This window comes from Barbus barbus, assembly GCF_936440315.1.
Source record: "Barbus barbus genome assembly, chromosome: 19".
NCBI lineage: Eukaryota > Metazoa > Chordata > Actinopteri > Cypriniformes > Cyprinidae > Barbus > Barbus barbus.
Window position 1 is genome coordinate 17,405,196 of NC_136747.1, and position 22,130 is coordinate 17,427,325.

The 22,130-nt window shown below is 36.8% G+C and overlaps 1 protein-coding gene across 1 annotated transcript in view; it reads right to left on the minus strand.

The window, feature by feature from the left end:
• Positions 1 to 22,130, minus strand: part of LOC306885654 (CUB and sushi domain-containing protein 3-like) — a 405,244-nt gene that overhangs the window by 130,006 nt on the left and 253,108 nt on the right. Inside the window, exons 16-21 of the mRNA XM_079442324.1 lie at positions 21,734 to 21,872; positions 20,946 to 21,133; positions 20,607 to 20,795; positions 18,725 to 18,841; positions 17,799 to 18,014; positions 17,176 to 17,364 (exon numbers count right to left, since the gene is read on the minus strand). Coding sequence (XP_079298450.1) covers positions 17,176 to 17,364; positions 17,799 to 18,014; positions 18,725 to 18,841; positions 20,607 to 20,795; positions 20,946 to 21,133; positions 21,734 to 21,872 — 1,038 coding nt within the window. The remainder of the gene's footprint in view (positions 1 to 17,175; positions 17,365 to 17,798; positions 18,015 to 18,724; positions 18,842 to 20,606; positions 20,796 to 20,945; positions 21,134 to 21,733; positions 21,873 to 22,130) is intronic.

Consider the following 22,130-nt stretch of genomic DNA (forward strand, 5'->3'; position numbering starts at 1 on the left):
TTTATTTGTACAGCGCTTTTCATAATACATATCGTTTAACTGCAGCTTTACTGAACATGCATGTTTATGAATGAATGCTAATAAACTAAGCACTACACATCCCATTATTACTGATTTCAATCGTTTTATAATGTGTGCTTAGTGTGGTCAAGTTGCTGTGGAACAGTGCGAGAATGCTCTATCTGAGCCATCATGTGGTCATAAATAAGATGAATGCAGTTCAATGCTGACTACCGTGTTTTGCATAAACCTTTATTAGGTTTTTTTTTTTTAGATAAAGTATAGCCTACATGCAGATTAATAAATGCACACACACGAGTTTATATGTGGGTATGTATGTTTTTATGCACATTTACTGTAAACACACATACAGGTAAAAAGTGTGGCCACTATTAATGTTTTTGAAATAAGTCGCCAATGCTCATCAAGCCTGCATTTAATTGGTCCAAAAATATAGACAAAAACAGTAATATTTTGAAATATTACAAATTAAAATAATGGTTTTCTATTTTAATATGCTTTAAAATGTAATTTATTTCTGTGATCAAATCTGTATTTTCAGCATCATTACTCCAGTCTTCAGTGTCACATGATCTTCAGAAATCATTCTAATATACTGATTTATTATCAGTGTTGGAAAAAGTTGTGCTCCTTAACATGTTTATAAACTGAGATAATTTTAGTATTCTTTGAATAAAAGAACCGCATTTATTTGTAATATAAATGTTTTGTAACAACATGCACTACTGTTCAAAAGTTTGGGGTCAGTATTTATTTTATTTTAAGAATATGAATACATTTATTCATATTTTTTTTTATTGATTTTAAAAAGACACTGTTAGAAAAGACTTCTATAATTTTGAAAATTCCTGTCTTGATTTAATTAATCAATCCTGTATAAAGCATCACAGGTTCCAGAAAAAAAAAATATTAAGCAGCACAATTGTTTCCAACACTGACACTAACCAAATATCAAATCAGCACATTAGAATGATCTCTGAAGAATCATGTGACACTTAAGACTGGAGTAATGGCTGATCAAAATCCAGCTTTGCATCACAGAAATATAACGAATATTAAAACAGAAAACCGTTTGACAATATTACTGATTTTGTCTGTATTAAAAACATAAAAAAATAGTAATGTGTCCAGACATTTGACCAGTACTGCATATAAACAAAAGACAGAGACTGTTTCCAGCATATTTATTAACGTGATCAATATCAAAAGCAGCAGGCTGACCATATGCAGCTTTGAGTACTACATTGCATTTCATCCTCAAGTTCTCAAACACTTCTGGGTGTTCATATGGTCACATGTGGTTTGGCACTGTCCTGTCTCCCTGTAGCACTCACTGTCTTAGCTGTCTTACATTACAGATGATGGCTTTCCTAAAGACAAAAGTAGAAAAACAATTATTTTATTTAATGCACAACATTTACAAATAATACTATTATTGTTTAATACATCAGTACATGTTGGAATTAACATTAGACAAGCATAAGTGATGACAAATGTTTACCGTTAGCTTTTGTAAACTACTGCAGTTAACCGTTTCACTATTCAACATTCAAGTTTAGAGAATACATTTCTATAATGTGTTACTCACTGCATTTATGTGCTTACAAGATAGCTAGACAACTAATGAGAACTCATATTTATTTTTTATAGCCTACATAACGCTTGCAATAAAACAGAAATAAAAGCTTGGCCTTTTTCACTTAAAAAGAATCAAAACGCTAGGCGCATATGTAAACAATGACGAAAACACAATGCTGCATCATACTTGAAGAGTTAACGTAAATAAATACAAACAATTAGATGGAAAAAACAAGAGCTTGTCCTTACCTCAATGGAAATGTGCGCTGTATATTATAGAGTTGCTAGTGTCTATTCTGCTTCTTCACTGCTGCAATCCAGGCGCGTTTCTCGGGCATCTAACCCTTTAATTTCCGATTATTTATAAATTAATGTTAGTTCAAGCCCAGCGGGAGCACCCAACCACCGAACTACAAGGATCTAATTTTAATTTCTACATTTTAAACAGCAGGATTAAATAAATTAATCGCAATCCCACTGTGTATCAAGCGCCTGCCGCCATTGTTTTGAACACTAACCGGAAACGTCCGTGGACCAAAGACGTCACTTCCTTATACCGCCGAATATCCGTTGAAATGGTCTATAAAACTTTTATTGTGGATGCGATTAATCACGATTAATCATTTGACTGCACTAATATATGTGCGCGCGCGTGTGTGCGTGTGTAAAGGTAGTACACAACAAACACTAAAGTCTACAAGTATTGCTCTCTTTCACAGGATACCATACTAAGCAACAATCAGCTGGATAGAGTGAAAGTAACATCCTCTCAAAAAAAAAAGATAAATGTGGTCATTTAGAAAAATGGTCTCATTTAAAACAAAGGATGAATGAAGTGCATTGTGGAGCCTAACACTAATCCCTATTCTCTTGCAGACTATAAACAAAACACGCATCAATCAAGCAAATGGTTTATACACAGTGTTTAAATGCATGCATACTAAATGGCCGCTGCAAACAAGTGTTTTGTAGCTAATCCAGTGGAAAAGGATTCTTGTCTGTTGAATCTTTGTGTCTGATTTCTTTAAGCCAGTCACCTGGCACCATGAAAGGCCAATCTGATAAGATCTGCTTCTGGTAAAGAGACAGGGGGCTTTACTTCCTTTAGTGACAACATCATTTGTGTGGTATACAGAAAGGATTCGGTGTGCTCATGTAAGCCACTGAAGCAGTTTCAATCTGTTTCTTCTAACGTTAAGGCTCTTCTCAATCGGTGCACAAGAGTTCAGACAACAGTCACAAGACACAAATGTCCGCCTCTATCAGATGTTGCTGTTTGGCTCGCATTTATTGTCATTCTGTGTAGTTGTGCCTGACTCTTGTTTGGTTTGCTTGGAAACAGACAAAGATTGTCCAGATTGTCCAGAAGGCTCACTCAGACAGAAATGGACATTTCAGACCATGGCCGCATGAGTAAAGACTGCCATAAACTAAAAAAAAAAAACCCCAAAAAACAGAGCAACCTGAATCCCACATTAACTGACTAATTTTTCTAACTAACTTTTGAGATGGATCTGATCATAGATCATGTATTCATACTGCAAATAAACTGTAGACAGACAACAATACTTCAAAATGTTTATGGTGCAAATGGTTTCTAAACTGTGCCAGATATTCATGCATATCATTTGACTGAATATGAAAAAAGAGTGCAAACAATATTTCATACTTTCAAATGGAAAGAAAATATAAATAATTTAACTGTAGGCAAAAATGTTGTTATATTCAGACAGCAATGTGATGAAGTTTTAAGTGAGCAAGCTTATAGAAAGTAGTATAGGAAAACAGTAAGGGTATTTTAGAATTATTTTATTTTCTTATAGCAGTAAATTTAATATAAAACTTAATGGTATTACACAACCCTGAAGATGCTTTTGCTATAGAAATATAAAACATGATATAATCAGCAAAGGTAGGAAACAAAGAGGAAAAAATATCTGGTTACCATATTTATTCATTATTCATAGTCTTAGTCATAGTCATAGAAAAAAGAGAGATATTTTCAGGAAGAAAAACTTTCAGAAAGTTATGTTTGGCCGTCAAATAAAGCAAAAAACAAAAAAAAAACAACAACAACAAAAAAACAACATAAGTGCATCAGCAATTTTTAACAAGTGCTAAAATGCAGGTTATTGAGGTTGTACAAAGAGAATGAATTATGAAAGGCTGTATTCACATGAACACATTTGTATTACTCTTATATACAGTGGGTACAGAAAGTATTCATACCCCTTTCAATTTTTCACTCTTTGTTATATTGCAGCCATTTGCTAAAATCATTTAAGTTGATTTTTTTTCCTCAATTTACACACAGCACCCCATATTGACAGAAAAACACAGAATTGTTGACATTTTTGCAGATTTATTAAAAAAGAAAAACTGAAATATCACATGGTCCTAAGTATTGAGACCCTTTGCTCAGTATTTAGTAGAAGCACCCTTTTGATCTAATACAGCCATGAGTCTTTTTGGGAAAGATGCAACACGTTTTTCACACCTGGATTTGGGGATCCTCTGCCATTTCTCCTTGCAGATCCTCTCCAGTTCTGTCAGGTTGGATGGTAAACGTTGGTGGACAGCCATTTTTAGGTCTCTCCAGAGATGCTCAATTGGGTTTAAGTCAGGGCTCTGGCTGGGCCATTCAAGAACAGTCACGGAGTTGTTGTGAAGCCACTCCTTCGTTATTTTAGCTGTGTGCTTAGGGTCATTGTCTTTGTTGGAAGGTAAACCTTCGGCCCAGTCTGAGGTCCTGAGCACTCTGGAGAAGGTTTCCGTCCAGGATATCCCTGTACTTGGCCGCATTCATCTTTCCTTCGATTGCAACCAGTCGTCCTGTCCCTGCAGCTGAAAAACACCCCCACAGCATGATGCTGCCACCACCATGCTTCACTGTTGGGACTGTATTGGACAGGTGATGAGCAGTGCCTGGTTTTCGCCACACATACCGCTTAGAATTAAGGCCAAAAAGTTCTATCTTGGTCTCATCAGACCAGAGAATCTGATTTCTCACCATCTTGGAGGCCTTCAGGTGTTTTTTTGTGTCTTGCACTGAGGAGAGGCTTCCGTCGGGCCACTCTGCCATAAAGCCCCGACTGGTGGAGGGCTGCAGTGATGGTTGACTTTCTACAACTTTCTCCCATCTCCCGACTGCATCTCTGGAGCTCAGCCACAGTGATCTTTGGGTTCTTCTTTACCTCTCTCACCAAGGCTCTTCTCCCCGATAGCTCAGTTTGGCCGGACGGCCAGCTCTAAGAAGGGTTCTGGTCGTCCCAAATGTCTTCCATTTAAGGATTATGGATGCCACTGTGCTCTTGGGAACCTTAAGTGCCGCAGAATTTTTTTTTGTAACCTTGGCCAGATCTGTGCCTTGCCACAATTCTGTCTCTGAGCTCTTCTGGCAGTTCCTTTGACCTCATGATTCTCATTTGCTCTGACATGCACTGTGAGCTGTAAGGTCTTATCAAGTCCAGTCAGTATAATCAAACACAGCTGGACTCAAATGAAGGTGTAGAACCATCTCAAGGATGATCAGAAGAAATGGACAGCACCTGAGTTAAAAATATGAGTGTCACAGCAAAGGGTCTGAATACTTAGGACCATGTGATTTCAGTTTTTCTTTTTTAATAAATTTGCAAAAATGTCAACAATTCTGTGTTTTTCTGTCAATATGGGGTGCTGTGTACATTAATGAGGAAAAAAAAATTAACTTAAATGATTTTAGCAAATGGCTGCAATATAACAAAGAGTGAAAAAATGAAGGGGGTCTGAATACTTTCCCTACCCACTGTATGTAGCCACAAGCCTTAAAACCCTATGTTTGTCAAACCCACAAATATCAGCTGTAAATATCTTGAACAGAACATGCTTCTAACCATTATGATTTACAGGCGCTTCGCAATATAAGTCTGATATGATGAAAGGCAACGTGAAAGCTCTTGTACTGTATAGCATAACCTGTATTTCCATCCAGCATGTCATCTGGCACAATAGCATAATGAACTCACTGATACAGCTTGCCTACTGAGAGGCAATTTTGCTACCATTTCTTTCATAAGATAGAGGTGAGTGGACCACCTCAAGTGCAAGATGGTATTCTAACTCATCTATGCATTTATCATTATCGAAGCATCATGGGGTGCACATTGCTTAATTCCCTTGTAATTTGGCTGTGCAGTTGCCAGACAACTCAGCGTAAGAAATGGTTTTCACAGCAAATGATCCATTGGTACAGGGTTCACCGAAGCCACATTTCACTTTGCACTTTTTTCCCTTAAGACAGGGTTGCTCTGTGTTAATCTAGCTTAATCCTTGGTGTAAACAGTAAAAAAAAAAAAAAAAGTGGCAAGTCTTGATGGTATGACTAGACGTTCCATCAGGGGACGTCGATATTTACCAGGCCTCTTGTAAACACGGGAAACAAGCACATTTGAAATTGGGGTGTTTGGGAAAAACAAATCAATTTGAAATGCAGTAGCAACGCAGGCAAAACATTGCTGAAATTGCTTTATGATGGAATATGACCTTCTGAACCACAGGAAACAAAACTGAAGGGAAACCAAAACTGATGAATCTGCAATGCAGTGTTTGTGTGGGTCAGAAGCTCGAACCTCCCTGACGGATAATCAGGTAAACTGAATTCTGAAGCACAATTTAAATTCCAAACACATCACACCTGTTCACACACCAGTTAGGAGGTGTGCCTCTGTGTGTGTGTGTGTCTGTAGAGCAAGTTGAAAGGGCTTACATAATCACACATACACACACACACACACACACACACACACACACACACACACCCAAACCCACACCAAATAAATACTCATGTTCTTTGCATTTTTCTATGGTGGACTCATTACGTAGCAAGGTCAACAATCAGCACAATGGAACTAACCCTCATTGGAAAACACCTAATATTTTTATTTACTCGTGTAAATGGATGGACAGATCAGGATTGCCAGGTCTGTGTAACTAAACCAGCCTAACTACTACCCAAAAGTAGTCCAATCACAACCAAAACTACCCCAATCATGTTCTGGGGGAAACGGGCTGTCAAAATTGCATCAAAATCAACAAAAATCATGCCAAAAATCTCACAAAACCCCCTGACTAAAAAAACAAACAAACAAAAATAGCTCATGGCAGCAGCATAAAAGTAGTCCAATTCCACAGGAAAACCATAGACTTGGCAACACTGGGACAGATATGTAGAATTACAGACAGACAGACAGACAGAAAGATAGACAAGGATGGATGGATGTAACAGAACAGAACAGACAGACAGATCTTGCCATCCATGCTTTCATCACAATTCCTTGTATTGTCCTTACGGAGCACTAGGATGGATTAAACTTTTTTTTTTTTACCCGATGATAATCAGTGGAAATCCTTTTGTTATCCTTTTACTCCTAAATTAAAAGCAAACTGCTTAATGCGGCACAAGATGAGATTTTGCCATTCTAAACCCCTCAGGGAGCCCGAAACAAAAGTGAAGTCACAGCTACCCAAGCCCGTTGTCAGATGACAGAATATTAAAAGGGAGCAATATTGACATTTTCCATAAGCTTGATAGGCCTAAAGTTCACTCTAACGGCATTGTAACCCAATTATACTGATTAGAGGAGAGCGGTGCACTTCTCTCTGTGGACTACGTAGAGAGAGGAGAGGAAGAGTCCAAGGAAGAGGCTGTTGTATTGAAAAGACAGGCAGCTGACATTGAAAGACATTGTAAGAAAGTTAAAAACCCTGCTGGGTGAAGCATCTGAAAGACATCAATACAAAACGGACTGACTGCAAAGTTTGTTTAATGCTCAGAACAAAACCATGTACAGTATCTCCTCCAACACGATTCCCTAATCACTCATTGATTGTTTTCTGCTGAAAGGTCCTTCTGATTGCCTTGAAAGTCCTGCAGTTCTCAGTCTCAACAGCATATGAAAAATTTTATTTTCTCCATAACAAGATGTTGGCATGAGAACTATTTTTGTTCAAAATGCATTGCTCCATAATGAGCTGCCCATTTAGGGTACTACGCAGTGTAGCATGACAGAAATATACAGTGGGAAGAAACTCTAAAGCCACTAGTAAAAATATTTTTGCTGTAGAGCAAAGAAATCTGACCTTTGCACAAAGGAGCTTCCATAGCTATTAGCCCCTTTCACACGTAGTCTTTACTGGTAAATTAGCATTTAAAAATCATGTGTGAACAGGATCTTTTCAAAAATACCAGTAAATCAGTTCTGGCAGTTTTCCTTTGTAACATTATCAGTAAATTACCGGTGTGATTCTATGTGTGAACAAAGAAAAGGATTAATGATATGAGCATGTACAAGGTCAGATGCACTGACATAAGAAGTCAGAGATGTTTACAGTAAGCGGTGCAGCTTTTAATAGTATTTCCATATGAACATGTGCTAGACAAATGCATGACCATAACACTGTGTCTTGCACTTGAGACCTTGCCTTCTTTTCTATTCATCAGCACTGCAGCTCTGCAGTTACTACTGCATACTATAGTAACTATTATGCATATTGTGTTGCAAAAACGTTTTGTGTGATCATCCCCTTACACCTATCACTGGAAAAAAGTGAAACTGGACAGATAGCGAAATTAATGTGCTTCTCCTCATCCATGTGGATGTAACTGGTAATATACATAATTTACTGGTAAAAGGATGGAATGCCATTGTTTGTGTGAACAGCATATTTGTGTATTTACTTGAAAAGTTAATTGGATAATTTTATGGTAATTTACAATATTTAAAATGAGCTAATGTGATGTACAGTATTTTCTTATTTAATTAAGGACCTGGAAAAAAATGCAGAATATTAAATATTTCTTTAAAAAAAAGAAAAAAAAAAGAAAATTCAAAATCTTTCTACTGTCCCAGGTTACATTTATATTTAATTATGAATAACATATTTCCAGTGTGGCCTCAGACTTTTGGCCCCCTCAGTATGGATTAGTGTTCTGGATTCAAATATGAAATGCTTTCATTTTGTCATATTGCAAAGAGGTAAAGAATCCATAATGTATAACCTGGAAAAACATTCTACTGTAAGACAATGATCAATTTAATAGTATGTTTCTTTGCCAAATTAACAAAAGCACACATGAAACGTTAGTACATTAGCTCCAACTGCACAATAAGCATCGTGATCCTACAGCTGCACAGTTTTTGTAAGTTGCGCAGGTTCTCTCCATCAGCAATATACAGGCCTACAGGCCTTTCTCCAGACAGAATGCAACTGCTTTTATCTCTTTTACAGCAGAAATGGTCTTGATTCTCTTAAGAGAACCGTGCCTCAATACACACTCTCTCACAGCTTTGCAAAATACACAGACACAAATTACAGATAAAACATTAAGAATAAATGAAACATTTTGAGTTTTGATATGTAAGAGCATCTTCAATCATCCACTCAGGGAATAAATATATATTAATATCACCGTTAGCACCGTATCATTGGCACAAAACTTTTTTTTTTTTTACAAGAAAGACAGAACAAGATGTTGAAGTCCATTTCCAAATGAGAAATTCAAGCAGTGCTTTAATCATGAGGATTCAGTTAATGTCTCTCCTTGGCATTTGCAATAGAAGCACTGAAGCTGAATGCATTAAAAATGTACAAGACATGTCCTGTAAGATATAGCTTGCAACAAAGAAGCCTTAAAATACAGTTTTAATATCTATGCTAATGATAAAACCTTCCTCTACAGTGAAAAAGGAATGAACAAATGGTGGAAAACGAGATGGTCATGAAAGTTTTGCCAGATAGATCAACGGGGATCAACATATTGAACAGTTTTTCACAGCTGCAATTAAAGTTTAGAATACATTATGAATTACGAATGATATGAGTGATGGTTTTGCATGAATAATTGATAAGGCGATTATACATTCATAAAGCATGTCATCATATACTGAGTCATGTGACTGAGCTGCAACTCCCCTCAGAAACACAATTTATCAATCCGTGCCTTTGGCTATGATGAATATGTACCAGCATGCAAATCAGCAATTTGACACATTCTAAAGCATAATTTTTATGAGGTAAGCAACATGTTTAGATTGAGCTACTCTGCATCGTGTTTTTTTCTTTTTTTAAGCGAGAAATAATAAATTTCCATGTGATCATGGAAACAATGAATGTACACTCCATCTGTCCAGCCCTAGTAAATGAATAATGATACTGCTAATAATAATTTTATTAAGACAAGTACTACATAAAATGCCTACCATCAACTCCACACATTTTCACATTAACACCACATCCTCCTTATTTTACATGACACACAGTACTAATTTATTATTAGTCATTACAATCATGACAGTACTTAGAAGTAACCCAGTCATTGATTTCAATATTTGCTAATATGTTGCTTATGTCTCAATCCCTTCACTAGTGACTAGAGCTAGCAAAAAACAACCATTTATATCCAAAATATCAGTGGAAAATTTCCATGCCATAAGTAAAATAATAAAATAAAATACAATATTGAATCGCTGTCAATTAACAACGATGCTTTATGCTTCTAAATGGTGCAGTTACCATATCTATCAGCATGGACTGATGGGATCATGCTAACCTTGAACCCTTGGCTCCTCCCTCATGTACTTAAGAGTTCTTAAGTAAGTTTCTGGCACTGCTGCCATTTGCTTGCTTACTGCAGAGTTTCAGGCAGCAATCATTGTAAAGCGCCTTCGACACAAATTGTATTGTGAAAAGCTCTATACAAATCAATTAAACTAAACTGAATACATCTGAGGACTTTAGCCTTGGATATTTGTTCGAAGCACATGATCATCATTGAATGCATTATACAGCTCTGCATTTACATTATGACTTTAATTGAAATGTGGCCTTTGTGGGCAGCTTCCCATGCTTTAGACCACTGCCCGAGGTTATGTAAAGATACTAATATCTTCATGTTTCTCAACATCTGGACCGCTGGCAAAAGAATACCTTCCACACACACAAATTCACTACTCATAATGTGATAACCATGGTACAAATAGACATTCTTAATCTATTCAAATCTTGTCTATAAAACAAACCATCTGTGTGAGGGCTTTACTTGCAAATCCCAAGGTGCTTAACATCATAAACCTCATGCCTGCTAAAATGGAGATGTAATACTGATTTATCACAGCATAATCTCAACCACACAAAAGCAGCACCTTGTCTTGCATAATATGTGTTAACACTCAAGTTAAGTGATTAACTTCACGTTAACAGTAAGTATGTGTCGGGGAAGATGCCCTGTGGTCTCAGATTGAGAAAAAGTGTAATGTGTGATCAGATAATGTAATTCTTATTGCAACCCATTGAACAGGCTTGACTCGACTCATAAACGTCACCCGCATACGATTAATAGCACTATGAGAGAAAGATCGGATGCTGCAGGAGACTGTACCAGCGGAAAATTTCATCTTAAGGAATAGATTAAAGAAAGCAAGGTGGAAAATAGCTGGCTCATTCTCAGTGGTTCTGCATTGGCTTTAACATATTTCTCCTTGAACAGGTCTGTGAGGTTACTGTTTAATGCAAACATATTGGAGGAACTTTAAAGTTTAAAGCTCGGCTGGGTAATTTCGGTGCCACCAGTGTCAACAAATGCAATTGAAAAAATAAATAAATCCTTGTCGCTCATTGGTCAGACAAAATAGATAGCCCCACCCCCAGGGTCAGAGGGAGTTCAAATTGTGCCGTTGTGTCTATATTGTGTCTAACACACTTGCTTATTCTAACCCCTGGCCCTAATTGTTTCCTAGAAGGTCCATTTGTCCTTATTTTAAAAAAGGACATGTATTTTTTTTCTTTTGCAATGTAAAATCGATATTGGTGATGTATGGGAGGGAAAGCTGAGGCCTGTGTTACTGTCAAGTTATTTTGATTAATACACCACCTTTGTCTACCTCCCCTCAAGTGTAAGGTATGTTTAAATCCAAAACTAAAAATACTCTCAGCTCCTCCAGGGGCCCGTTTCAGAAAGGAGGTTAAGTGAAAACTCTGAGTATGTTAACCCTGAAATCAGGGAAACTCTGGGTTTTCGGTTTCAAAATGGGAGGTTTGTCAAACCCGAGAAAGCAGGGTAAGTCAAGCCCGTTTCTGAAAGAGAGGTAACTTATATTCCGAGTCAGTTACCGTAGTAACTTACTCTGTGAACCTAACCTGGTCGGGAGCAAGTTTTCTTCGGTAAACCCAGAGTTTCTTTCGGTCTCCTCCCCCTTTTTATAGTGTTAGCGAAGTTTAAATACCTTATTCATTCATTCACGCTGCAAAATAGATTTTCTTACCAAGTATTTTTGTCTTATTTCAAGTACAAATATAAAAAATTCTTAATATGCATCTTATATAATTGTCTATATTTAGTCTTTTTTCCTGGGGGATTTTCCTTTTAAGTGCCTTTTACATAAAACAAGTAAAATTGTCCGCCATAGGGTAAGAAAAATAATCTTAATGCAAACGGAAACAAGAATAATTTTAATTTCTTACCCTATTGGAAGATAATTTGCAAAATAAGAAAAATGCACTTTAAAACATCGGAGATGCAGAGCACATTATAAGTCCACTGTATGCAGATTCTAAGGAAAGTGTGCATCCCTCTCACACCCATTTTGAGAATTTTTTCCTGGGCACAAATCCGTCAAAGAGGGGTTTCACAGGACTGTAGGTCAGTGGTATAAAAATTGGTTTAAATGAGGCTGATCTGATAAATGATGTTCACTTGATAACATCATTCTGTGACGTCTGGAAGTAACCCAATAATCCGAATTTCCTTCAGGACTTCCAGTGTGGAAGCTTGGATGCACTGATGACAAGCATATCCCCACCATCACCCCTTCTGAAAATGAAACCGATTACTTTATGGAATGGAAGGATGCCAGATCGAAGGGTAGTATAAGCCATAACCACCACCACAGCTGTTGAATAAACAAATTAGTCACAATTTTTTGGTCATCTTTATTTCCTAATACAAAAGAAAAAGTTATTTTTTTTACTTTTGGATTTTAGAAATCTTCCAATACTTGACCATCTCCTCTTCATCTGTCAGTGGTGCAGGTGCAGGTTTTCCCCCCTTTTTGGGAGCCTCTGCCTTCTTGCTGTCGACAAGTCACTAGTTAATTTTATTACTGTAATTAAGAAATGTAACAGGTTGGATTAGAGAATATTTAATTATGTGAAAAAAGCTGCAGTGCATTGAAATAGACACTGAATTATATTTAATGTCAAAAGTCATGTAGCCAACACCCATGAACCTTTCATGTTTAAAGCTTTACCTTGATTTAATTGTGTTTTTATACTTTTATATAGTTTTTTAGCTGCTGCCACGTTCTTGTTTTTTTTTTTTTTTTTTTGTGATCATGAGATACCATTAAAATGAATTTTAGTTCAATAATTTATAGTTTTCACCTCTGATATTATAAAAGTTATTAAGTTATTGGCAGTTATTAAGAATTAAAGTTATGCATTGACGGAAGTACGCACGCTGATGTCTTTTTGGCGGGAGCTGTTGCCATGGTGAATCGTAATTTCGGCGCTCCGCTGATCATGACTTTTCATAGTCATGGTGCACGAGCTTAACTCAGAGTCAACCTACTCAGAGTTGAGTAAACTAACTCAGTTCAGCTGTTTTGTAACCGAAAACTCAGAGTTTCCTGTCTCAGAGTAAGTCAACTCTGAGTTCATGTTTAAACTCAGAGTTGGTTGAACCTCCTTATTGAAACGGGCCCCAGGTGTTACAGTCCAAAGACGCAAACTCATCAGGCGTTAAAAAAGTGCCAAAGATGAAAGGGATAGTTCACCCAAAAATTCTAATTACCCCATGATTTTATCACCCTATGTGTATTTTATCCAACGTGTATATAACTTTCAGATGAATGCAATTGGAGCTATATATAAAAAATGTCCTGGATCATTCAAGTTTAATAATGGCAGTGAATGGTGGTCGAGATATTGAAGTGGTTGACACTTCAACATACTACAGTACTGTAGGTGGTGGTATTGATGGTTGTCACCTGTTATAAACTGGAAAAAAAGCAGAAGACAACAATGAAGTGTGTAGCTACTACTGCTTTACAAAACCATGTCAGAAATGACAGACAAAAGTGAGACAGTCTATATATGCTCGAAAAAAGTTTGCTCGCCAGTGTGGGAGTTTTTTTTGTAAATAGAGAAATGTGTTAGACACCCCAGTCTGCAGGAAGTTATGGTTCTTTTTGTGTGCTTTTGTACAGTTATAGTTACAAGCTCTCTGTCTACCTACACTCATATTTCAGTGTGATTCATTGGCAAAAAAAAAAAGAGAAAACACAAAATAAACAGAGTTAAAGATGAATCTGTCTGATAGTATTGTTTTTTCCTCCAGAATTTTTATAGGTCACAATAATATTGCTATTGTGAATTCTTTTGGCCATGTATTGAAAATCAGATATTGTGTCAGGCCTAATCGATGAAATGAGCGATAAAAAAGATAACTTTTTTGTGCCCAGTGCCACCTCCGCAAGAAGCATGTTGTCCATACATATATCTGCCACTGGATGTGCTAACTTTGTTTGGACGTGATCCTTGATCTCTAGAACTGATTCGTTTTCTAGCACTGGACAATACAACATAGAAAGAGAACTGTGGGGACACAACTTCCTGGTTGAAGGTAGAACAATAAAAATAAATAAATTTGAACACAAACAGCCATGATAAATGCAGTTATTACTTTTTTCAATTAATGTGAAAAATGGCCGGTGACCCCTCATGACCAGAGAAAAATGTAGAGTCACTAGCCCCCGAAAGTTCTCCATTATTATAATTGCCATTTTGTTTATGCCCCTGTCTTGTGACATGCATGGCTAACTTCCAATTGATGCCGCTTCAGCCCACTCTGTCTACGTCTGATGAATGCTTTATTGCCAAGGAGTCACATACTTACGCCGGTGAGCAAGATACACTGAGAGATACAATCAAGAAACACTGAAACATGACAATAGCAGCACTAAATCACTCCAAATGCTCTCGGCAGGAGCCAGCCAAGCTGAATTGTGAAAGCAACTGTGAAAGAAGTTTGGCGTGGCAAACCGCTCCTGTCCTGGAGTTTATTAGCTCTAGGAACCAAAATGGAAACATGACCCCTCTGCACGGCAACACGATGACTCTTTGTCTGTTTCCAGGGTAACAGCAGGAACCAATTACTCTATCATAATCAGCCTCGACTTAGCCAACCAAAGAAAGTGACCATGGTCCTACTGGAGCAAACGGAAGCTCATGTCATCGTTCTCACCCTCATTTTACCCTGTATGACTTTCTTCAAAAATTGTGCTACTAATTATATATTGCGCTTTTTTATTTGTATTATATTACAGTGTTGGGGAAGGTTACTTTTAAAAGTAATGCATTACAATATTGTGTTACTCCCTAAAAAAGTAACTAATTACATTACTACTTAGATACATTTGTGTTATTTAACATATTTAATTATTGCAGGTTTGCGTCATATTCTGAGTTTGCATTTCACTGTTTTAATTCATTTTGATAAATACTAAATCTGTTTTTTGCGAGTGGGATGAATTAATGCACATTTAGTCTAGAACTACAGTAACAGCATGTTCACACAGCGCACTGTCAGTCAATAAATGGGGAAAACGTAACTAGTGTTACTTTTTTGAAAAAGTAACTCATATTTTCTTGTAAATTAAAAAGTAATGCGTTACTTTACTAGTAATATTATTACGTAACTCGCATTACTTGCAATCCGTTACCCCTAACACTGATTAAAATAATTGTAATCAGTGTTGGGTAAGTTACTTTCAAAAAGTAATTAATTACAGTTACTAATTACTTCATCAATATTGTATTTAAATTACTTTACTAATTACTCTATCTGAAAAGTAACTTAGTTACTCAATAAGTAACTTAATTATTCAAATCGCTAATTAGGCTACATCTTAAAATCCCTATAAACCTTAATAGAAATTAAACTCTATATTCTTTCAATTCGAGTCAAACATAGAATAGTTTAGCCTTTTAGCTTTAAAACAACTGTAATACTTAAACATTTTTATGAAAAAAATGTAACCACCTTTGGTTAACAAATAGAAATACTCTGCAAAATATCTGAATAACAAAAAGGCTTAAAAGTTAAACAATACATTTCAGTTTGGCAAGATGTTCAGGAAAAGTCCAACTAAAATCTGTACAGGTTTATGTCAAAATAACACGTTAACTAATGTAGGAAAGAATAAATTACAGAAATGATCTTCTCTGCTGCATAATGTCAGATCGCGCTGTTCTTATGAGGTAAATTTCTCATAGCAGGTCTTCTTTCAAAAATGATGAATATTAGATGATTTTTTTTTTCTTAATATTTTACTTTTTTTTTTGTATCTAGGTGAGGGCATATGCGCGCAGGTGACTGCATATAATGAGCTCAGACACGGGAAAGACTGTACCTTGCTTTAGTTTCATACGGATTGCATAATCAGAAACATTAGTTTTTAATTTGAATTCGTTCAAGTGTCAAGTAGACACTTCAAGATTTTTAGATTCTATTGAGTTTAGTCTTATATGTATCTGAGTCAGAGCCGGCGCCAGGGCACCTCCATCAGAGGGGCATTTTAATTTCTGGGGGGGGGCACAAATCACGTTTTGTGTGTGTGTGTGGCGGGTGGTGGTGGTGGGGGTTCGGGGTGGGATGGGAAGCGTGCAATCTGTGATTGCGTGCAGTTTCTGACGCTCGCTAAAGCGTGCAATCGCTTTCTTATGTGCGCTGTTTTACCGGTTTCACTTTCGCTTTCGAAACGATCACGTTCAGCAAGAAGGGGAGAGGATGGAAAGTGGGGGGCACCGTAACTCTGCCCGCGAATGCCCCCTCTTGGTGCCGGCCCTGATTTGAGCATTTAAGGTTTCTCTGTGAATCAGGAAAATCTGAAAGTGAACGCACCCGCACACGGAGGGTTAAAGCGGCTGCATTCAATATCTTTAGACGGTAAATTTAGATTTCAAATTCAATATTGCTTTTAGAACTGTTGAAATTATTTACTGTATGTAACGCAAGTACTTTATAAGTAACTGTAATTAAATTACCTAAAAATGAACAGTAATCCCTTACTTTACTTTTTCAGTGGATAAGTAATTTAATTACAGTAACGCGTTACTTAGTAACGCGTTACACCCAACACTGATTGTAATATTGTTTATTTTTCAACATTGTGACAGCCTTAGTCTTCATTCACTTACATTATATTAAAAAGAAACTGAATTCTTCCAAAAATGAATTTTTGTCTTCCACTGAGGAATACAGTCATACAAGCTTAAATAGACATGAGGGAGATTAAATAATGACAGAAGTTTCATTTTTAGGTGAACTGTCCCTTTAAACCATGCACTGTTTGAACCCCTCTGATTTATCCCCCATAAAAACAGGTTCATCATTAAAGGCATTTCTGTCATTGGGCTGACAGTCAAAGTGAACATGTCAGCATTATCTTTCTTTAGAATCAGCAATATGTCCATGTGGTGTGCCATTTGGTAATGAATCAATAGAATAAAAGTTTAAATGAATGAAAACAGCTGACAACGTACCAACACACCTTGGCAGAGGTGCGCTCCACATGCGCCGACCCCCTCCCAGGCAAATGATTTCTGGTGCTCCCTCCAGGCGGTAGCCCATATTGCAGGAGAAGGTAAGTGTATCTCCGATGCCAAAGCTGTAACCATTACGGCGCCCAAAATGTGGCACTCCTGGATCCTCGCATGGCTCTAGGTTGTATTCTTGGGAAACAGAATTTGAAAGATTACACATTAAAATAAATATTTATTAGGGATTGAGGTAAACATAATGAACATGAAAAGATGAAAATATTTTTTATTGTTTTTGTATTTCTTGTTTAGATTTTAATTATGCCTCTATTTTTTTTAAATACATTTAGTTTGAATTTTTATAATTTTATTTTAATTTCTATTTTCATGCATTATTTTTTAATATTATTTTAAATTAATAAAAATTTTCTCTTTTTAAAATAGAAAGTAATTTTTATTTAATTCACCATTGATAGTTTTATCACAAATCATTAGGGTTTTTACAAAAATATTAAAATGTTCACATAATAGATAAGAAAATAGCCTGATTCTGTAAATACTGTATAAACTGTAAGAGGACTCAACTAGCGTCCCTTCAGAGGGTCAATTCTCAGGATATCCCTCACCTGAAAATGTGATGTTGAAACCTTCGTAGGAGATGGAGAAATCAGATATGAAGCGGAGCTGGGCCTTGAAGTTGCCATAGAGCCCCGCGTTGATGGGCGAGGGCATTTCTGCGCCTGTGAGGCGGGCGAGCGGCTGAACAAAACTCCCATTCTCAGTGATGAGCAGGTAGTCATGATGATCCTCCAGGTGGAAGGTGTTAAAGGTGAACTGAACGCCTATTGGGGAAACAAGAGCAATGCACAAATGAACCAACTAATAATATAGTTCAAGTTTTTGGTCAACCTCTGACATTCACTGTCTGGTGGAGCTTGGAGAAGGAAGAAAAAAACTGACAAAAAAAGAAAAGAATAAAAGGAATGATCAAGCATTTAGGGTCAACTTCATTATATAAGGCAGAAGGGACTTGTGGGCCACACTAAGGGTATAGCCTATTCATTAGACCCAGGAGAAGGGAGGCCCATTCATTAAAACTTTTTTCTAAGGCCCTGTGAATTTAAGCAATGGCCCTTGGCTGAGGTCACGTAGAACAAAGAAAATTTTGATACTGATCCTTTTCTGCCTTTGTGTCAGAAAGAGAAAAGTGTATTTTTAGTTCCAAGCGATCTGTCCACTAAACATAATGGCCTTCAAAATTGATATGCATTAGCAGCCATGGGAAATTAAAATTCAGAGGAACTTTCATTATTCTGAACTCAAAGGTTGTATAATGATATTTCAGAGTAGGGCATGGACAAGTACCTAAATCTGTATTCATGACAGTTTGTATGTACGGCTGGCTTTAGCTAGACTATGTGCTATGTGCATTTTATCCAGTTATCAATATGTATATTATTCTTCAGCATTTGGCCTGTCAAAATGAATACTTATATCACTTTCAATAAGCGGGTAACAAACTGCAGGTAAGGTATATCAATTGCTGCTTTACCTTTGCCATGGCTGACCTCCACAGTCCAAGTGCAGTTAAGGGAGCTGGGGTAGACCTCAGGGTATCCCGGGGACAGGATGGTGCCTCCAGGTCCTCGAACATCACCCCCGCAGAGTGCTAAAGGCAGAGCGAGGAAGGTTATTTAAACAGACCTTTCACTTACAGTAAATTCAATGTATGCAAATGGAACTATATAAGAATAAAGGATTTCACTCTTCTATCAGACCATATACTGGGCTTATAAGTTAAAATGTCAAAGGTGAATTAACATTTATAGCTTGTGATTGAAACTTCTAAGCACTTGCATAGCAACTATAGTATTGTTCAAAAGTTCGGGATCAGTAATTATAATTTTTTTCCTAAAAAATCTTAAAACAATTATTTTGTTTTCCCACAAGGATATATTTAAACAACCAAAAGTGACAGTAAAGACATTTACAATGTTATTTCTATTTCAAACAAATACTGTTCATTTGAACTTTCTTTTCATCAAAGAATCCTGAAGAAAAAATAGGTTTCTGTTCAACACCAAATCAGTATATTAGAATGATTTCTGAAGGATCATGTGACACTGAAAACAGTAATAGCTGTTGAAATTCAGCTTTGCCATCACAGGAAGTAAACTATATTTTGAAATATATTCATATGTTATTTTAAATTATAATAACATTTCCCAATATTACTGTTTTTACTGTATTTTTGATCAATAATTGCAGCATTGCTGAGCATTAGAGACTTTTGAATAACATTTAAAAAAATTTATCGACTCAAAACTTTTGAACTGTAGCATATCCATATCCATGACAATCCAGTGGGGTCCAAAAATATCAGAACACTAAAATAAAAACACTTTTTCACTTTAATACCAATTAAATTCTTTAAATTCTTTTAAAAGCTGTTATTAAGCTGTAAATTGATCAAAATCTTAAAATCAGGAAGTCTTTTGCTCTCTTTTTCTTATATATAACTCCATTCAATTTGCAGTTTACAACAAGGCTTGTATAATTCCGCCCATCCGTCTTTCAATTTTCCAAACCACTTTTCCTATGTAGTGTTGCGGAGATGCTGGAGCTTTTATTTAAATAAGAAATATGCAAAAAGGAGCTTAATAAAAGAAAAAAAAAAGGTTCTGCTTGTATCAGAAGTATAAAGAAAAACAGTGTGACTTTTATACCAGCCTAAGCTATTTCTTAGAATAGTGGTCGAAAACGTCACCTCTCTCTCAGCTCATAAAATGCATGCTTGATTCGCATCAGTACTCATACGCTTTTTTCTTAAACACTGCATGTTGCTCAGTGGAGGAATAATGTACAGTATCAGACAGACCTCTGCTACCTGAGACAGCAGTACAGGCAGGTGCATGTCTCTAATATATGTTGCATTTAGAGTCCATGGAAGTGAGATGACTGTGCGCAGTAAAAAGTGCCCCTGGATGTCTAATCTGGTGAGCGCATCAGTTCCTATCAGCTGAAGCAGCCTTCACTGCAAATTGCCTCTCAGAGTCCTCCTCAGCGACGGACTAATGGCCTTGCATTGAATCACATTGTTTCAGTTTAGCTGCCTTCGAGAAGGCAAAGCGAAAGAATTTAATCAAATAGCCGAAGGACAGGCAGCCTAAGGAGCTCTGACGGGGTAAGACATAGGTAACGTCTTTCATCCAGCGTTGAGCAGAGGTTTCATTGCCAGCACAAGCCTGCTGTTTAGCGCTGTCTTGCTTTAGTAATACAGTCTATTAAGCCCTTTTTGTCCGTGAATCTGAACCTCTTTTATTCAAGATTTAAATCAACACATCATCTGTTTTCTTTATCAAACAGTTTCATTGATCAGTAGGCCACAAAGATTAACAGCTCTTTTTTTACTTTGAATGTCTCAGGAGACTAACCGTCACAGGTGGGTAGCGGGTGGCTCCACCAGTGGTTCTTTTCACAGACCAATGGCTCTTCGTGGCTGAGGCGGTAGCCCGAGTCACAGCCGAAGGACACGGTGGAACCGATGGAGAAGTCCTGACCGTAGCGAAGACCGTTGACTGGAATCCCTGGATCCAGGCAGGAGTAGGCATCTATTGTTACGCCTAGGAATAGTGAGACAGATGAAGCTTAGAAAAAAAGTATTTTGAGAGCGTTTCAATTACTGTATTTACTGCCTGCTGGTGCTCTAAATTGACAAAAGTTGCTTTCAAATGGCAAGTTTTGAAAGTGTGGAAAGTTTACTGTCCACTTACTTTCATACAGGATCTTGAAGCCATTGTTTGAGCGGCTGTTGTCAGTGGTGAAAAGCATGTACAGGTGGTTGCCACTGCTGAATAGGAACTGAGGCACCTGGGTGCCGTTGAATGAGCCAATTAGGGGAGAGAGAACATTGGGCCCATCGTGAAGCTCCAGGAAATCACAATTCAACTCTGTCTGAAATCTGGTTGGAAAAACAGACAATAATTAAATGTCCTTGCCAGGAATGAGACAACTTTATCATATTTATTATACACTACTGTTGAAAAGTTTGGGGTCAGTAATCGGATTTGAATGTTTTGGAAAAAAGGTCTCTTATGCTCACCGAGGCTGGATTTATTTGATCAACAAAAATAGAGTAAAATATTGCATAACATTATTACAAATTAAAACAACTATTTTTTTTTTATTTACTCCTGTAATGGCAAAGCAGCTATTACTCAAGTCTTCAGTGTTACATAATTTTTCAGAAATCATTCTAATATGCTGATTTGGTGCTCAAGACCATTAATTATTATCAATGCTAAAACATAGTAAAAATGTTGTACTGTTTACTATTTTTTTGGAAACCGTGATACTTTTTTTTCAGGATTTTTGTCTAATAGAAATTTTGCAAGAACAGCATATGCTTTGTTTTTAAAAAAAATCAGTGCTAAATAAAAACTTACTGACCCTAAACCTTTTAATGGTAGTGTATTTACAATATACAGATTTCTTTGTTGTAACCATTTAATTATATAGATGTACAAAAGCAACAATATCTACTCAAATTAAAAAAGCATACTTCTCAAATGTGATCTTGATGGAGCGTCCTGGTTCAGCCTCGATGACCCATTCACAGTTGAGCGAATCTTTGTAGTAACCAGGCCACCCAGGAGATAAAATAACTCCACTAGGAGCTGAGAAGTGGCCTCCACAGGGAGCTGTAGAAAGAACAGAGGTTTAACAGAGATGCATTTTAGTTGACTCACATAAAGCCACTGTTTTTTGAATCCGTACTTGAGACAGATGACCGGTAAAAAAAATGAAGACCAGTTGACTGTACATTATACCTCACTTTACATATTTACAATCCCACAAAACTTACAGTAAGGTGTTAAAACTACTGGTGGGCGACACTGGTAGTCTGTCACTCTGCTCCTCTGACCATATGAATAGTGTTACTGCATAATTAGAAACAC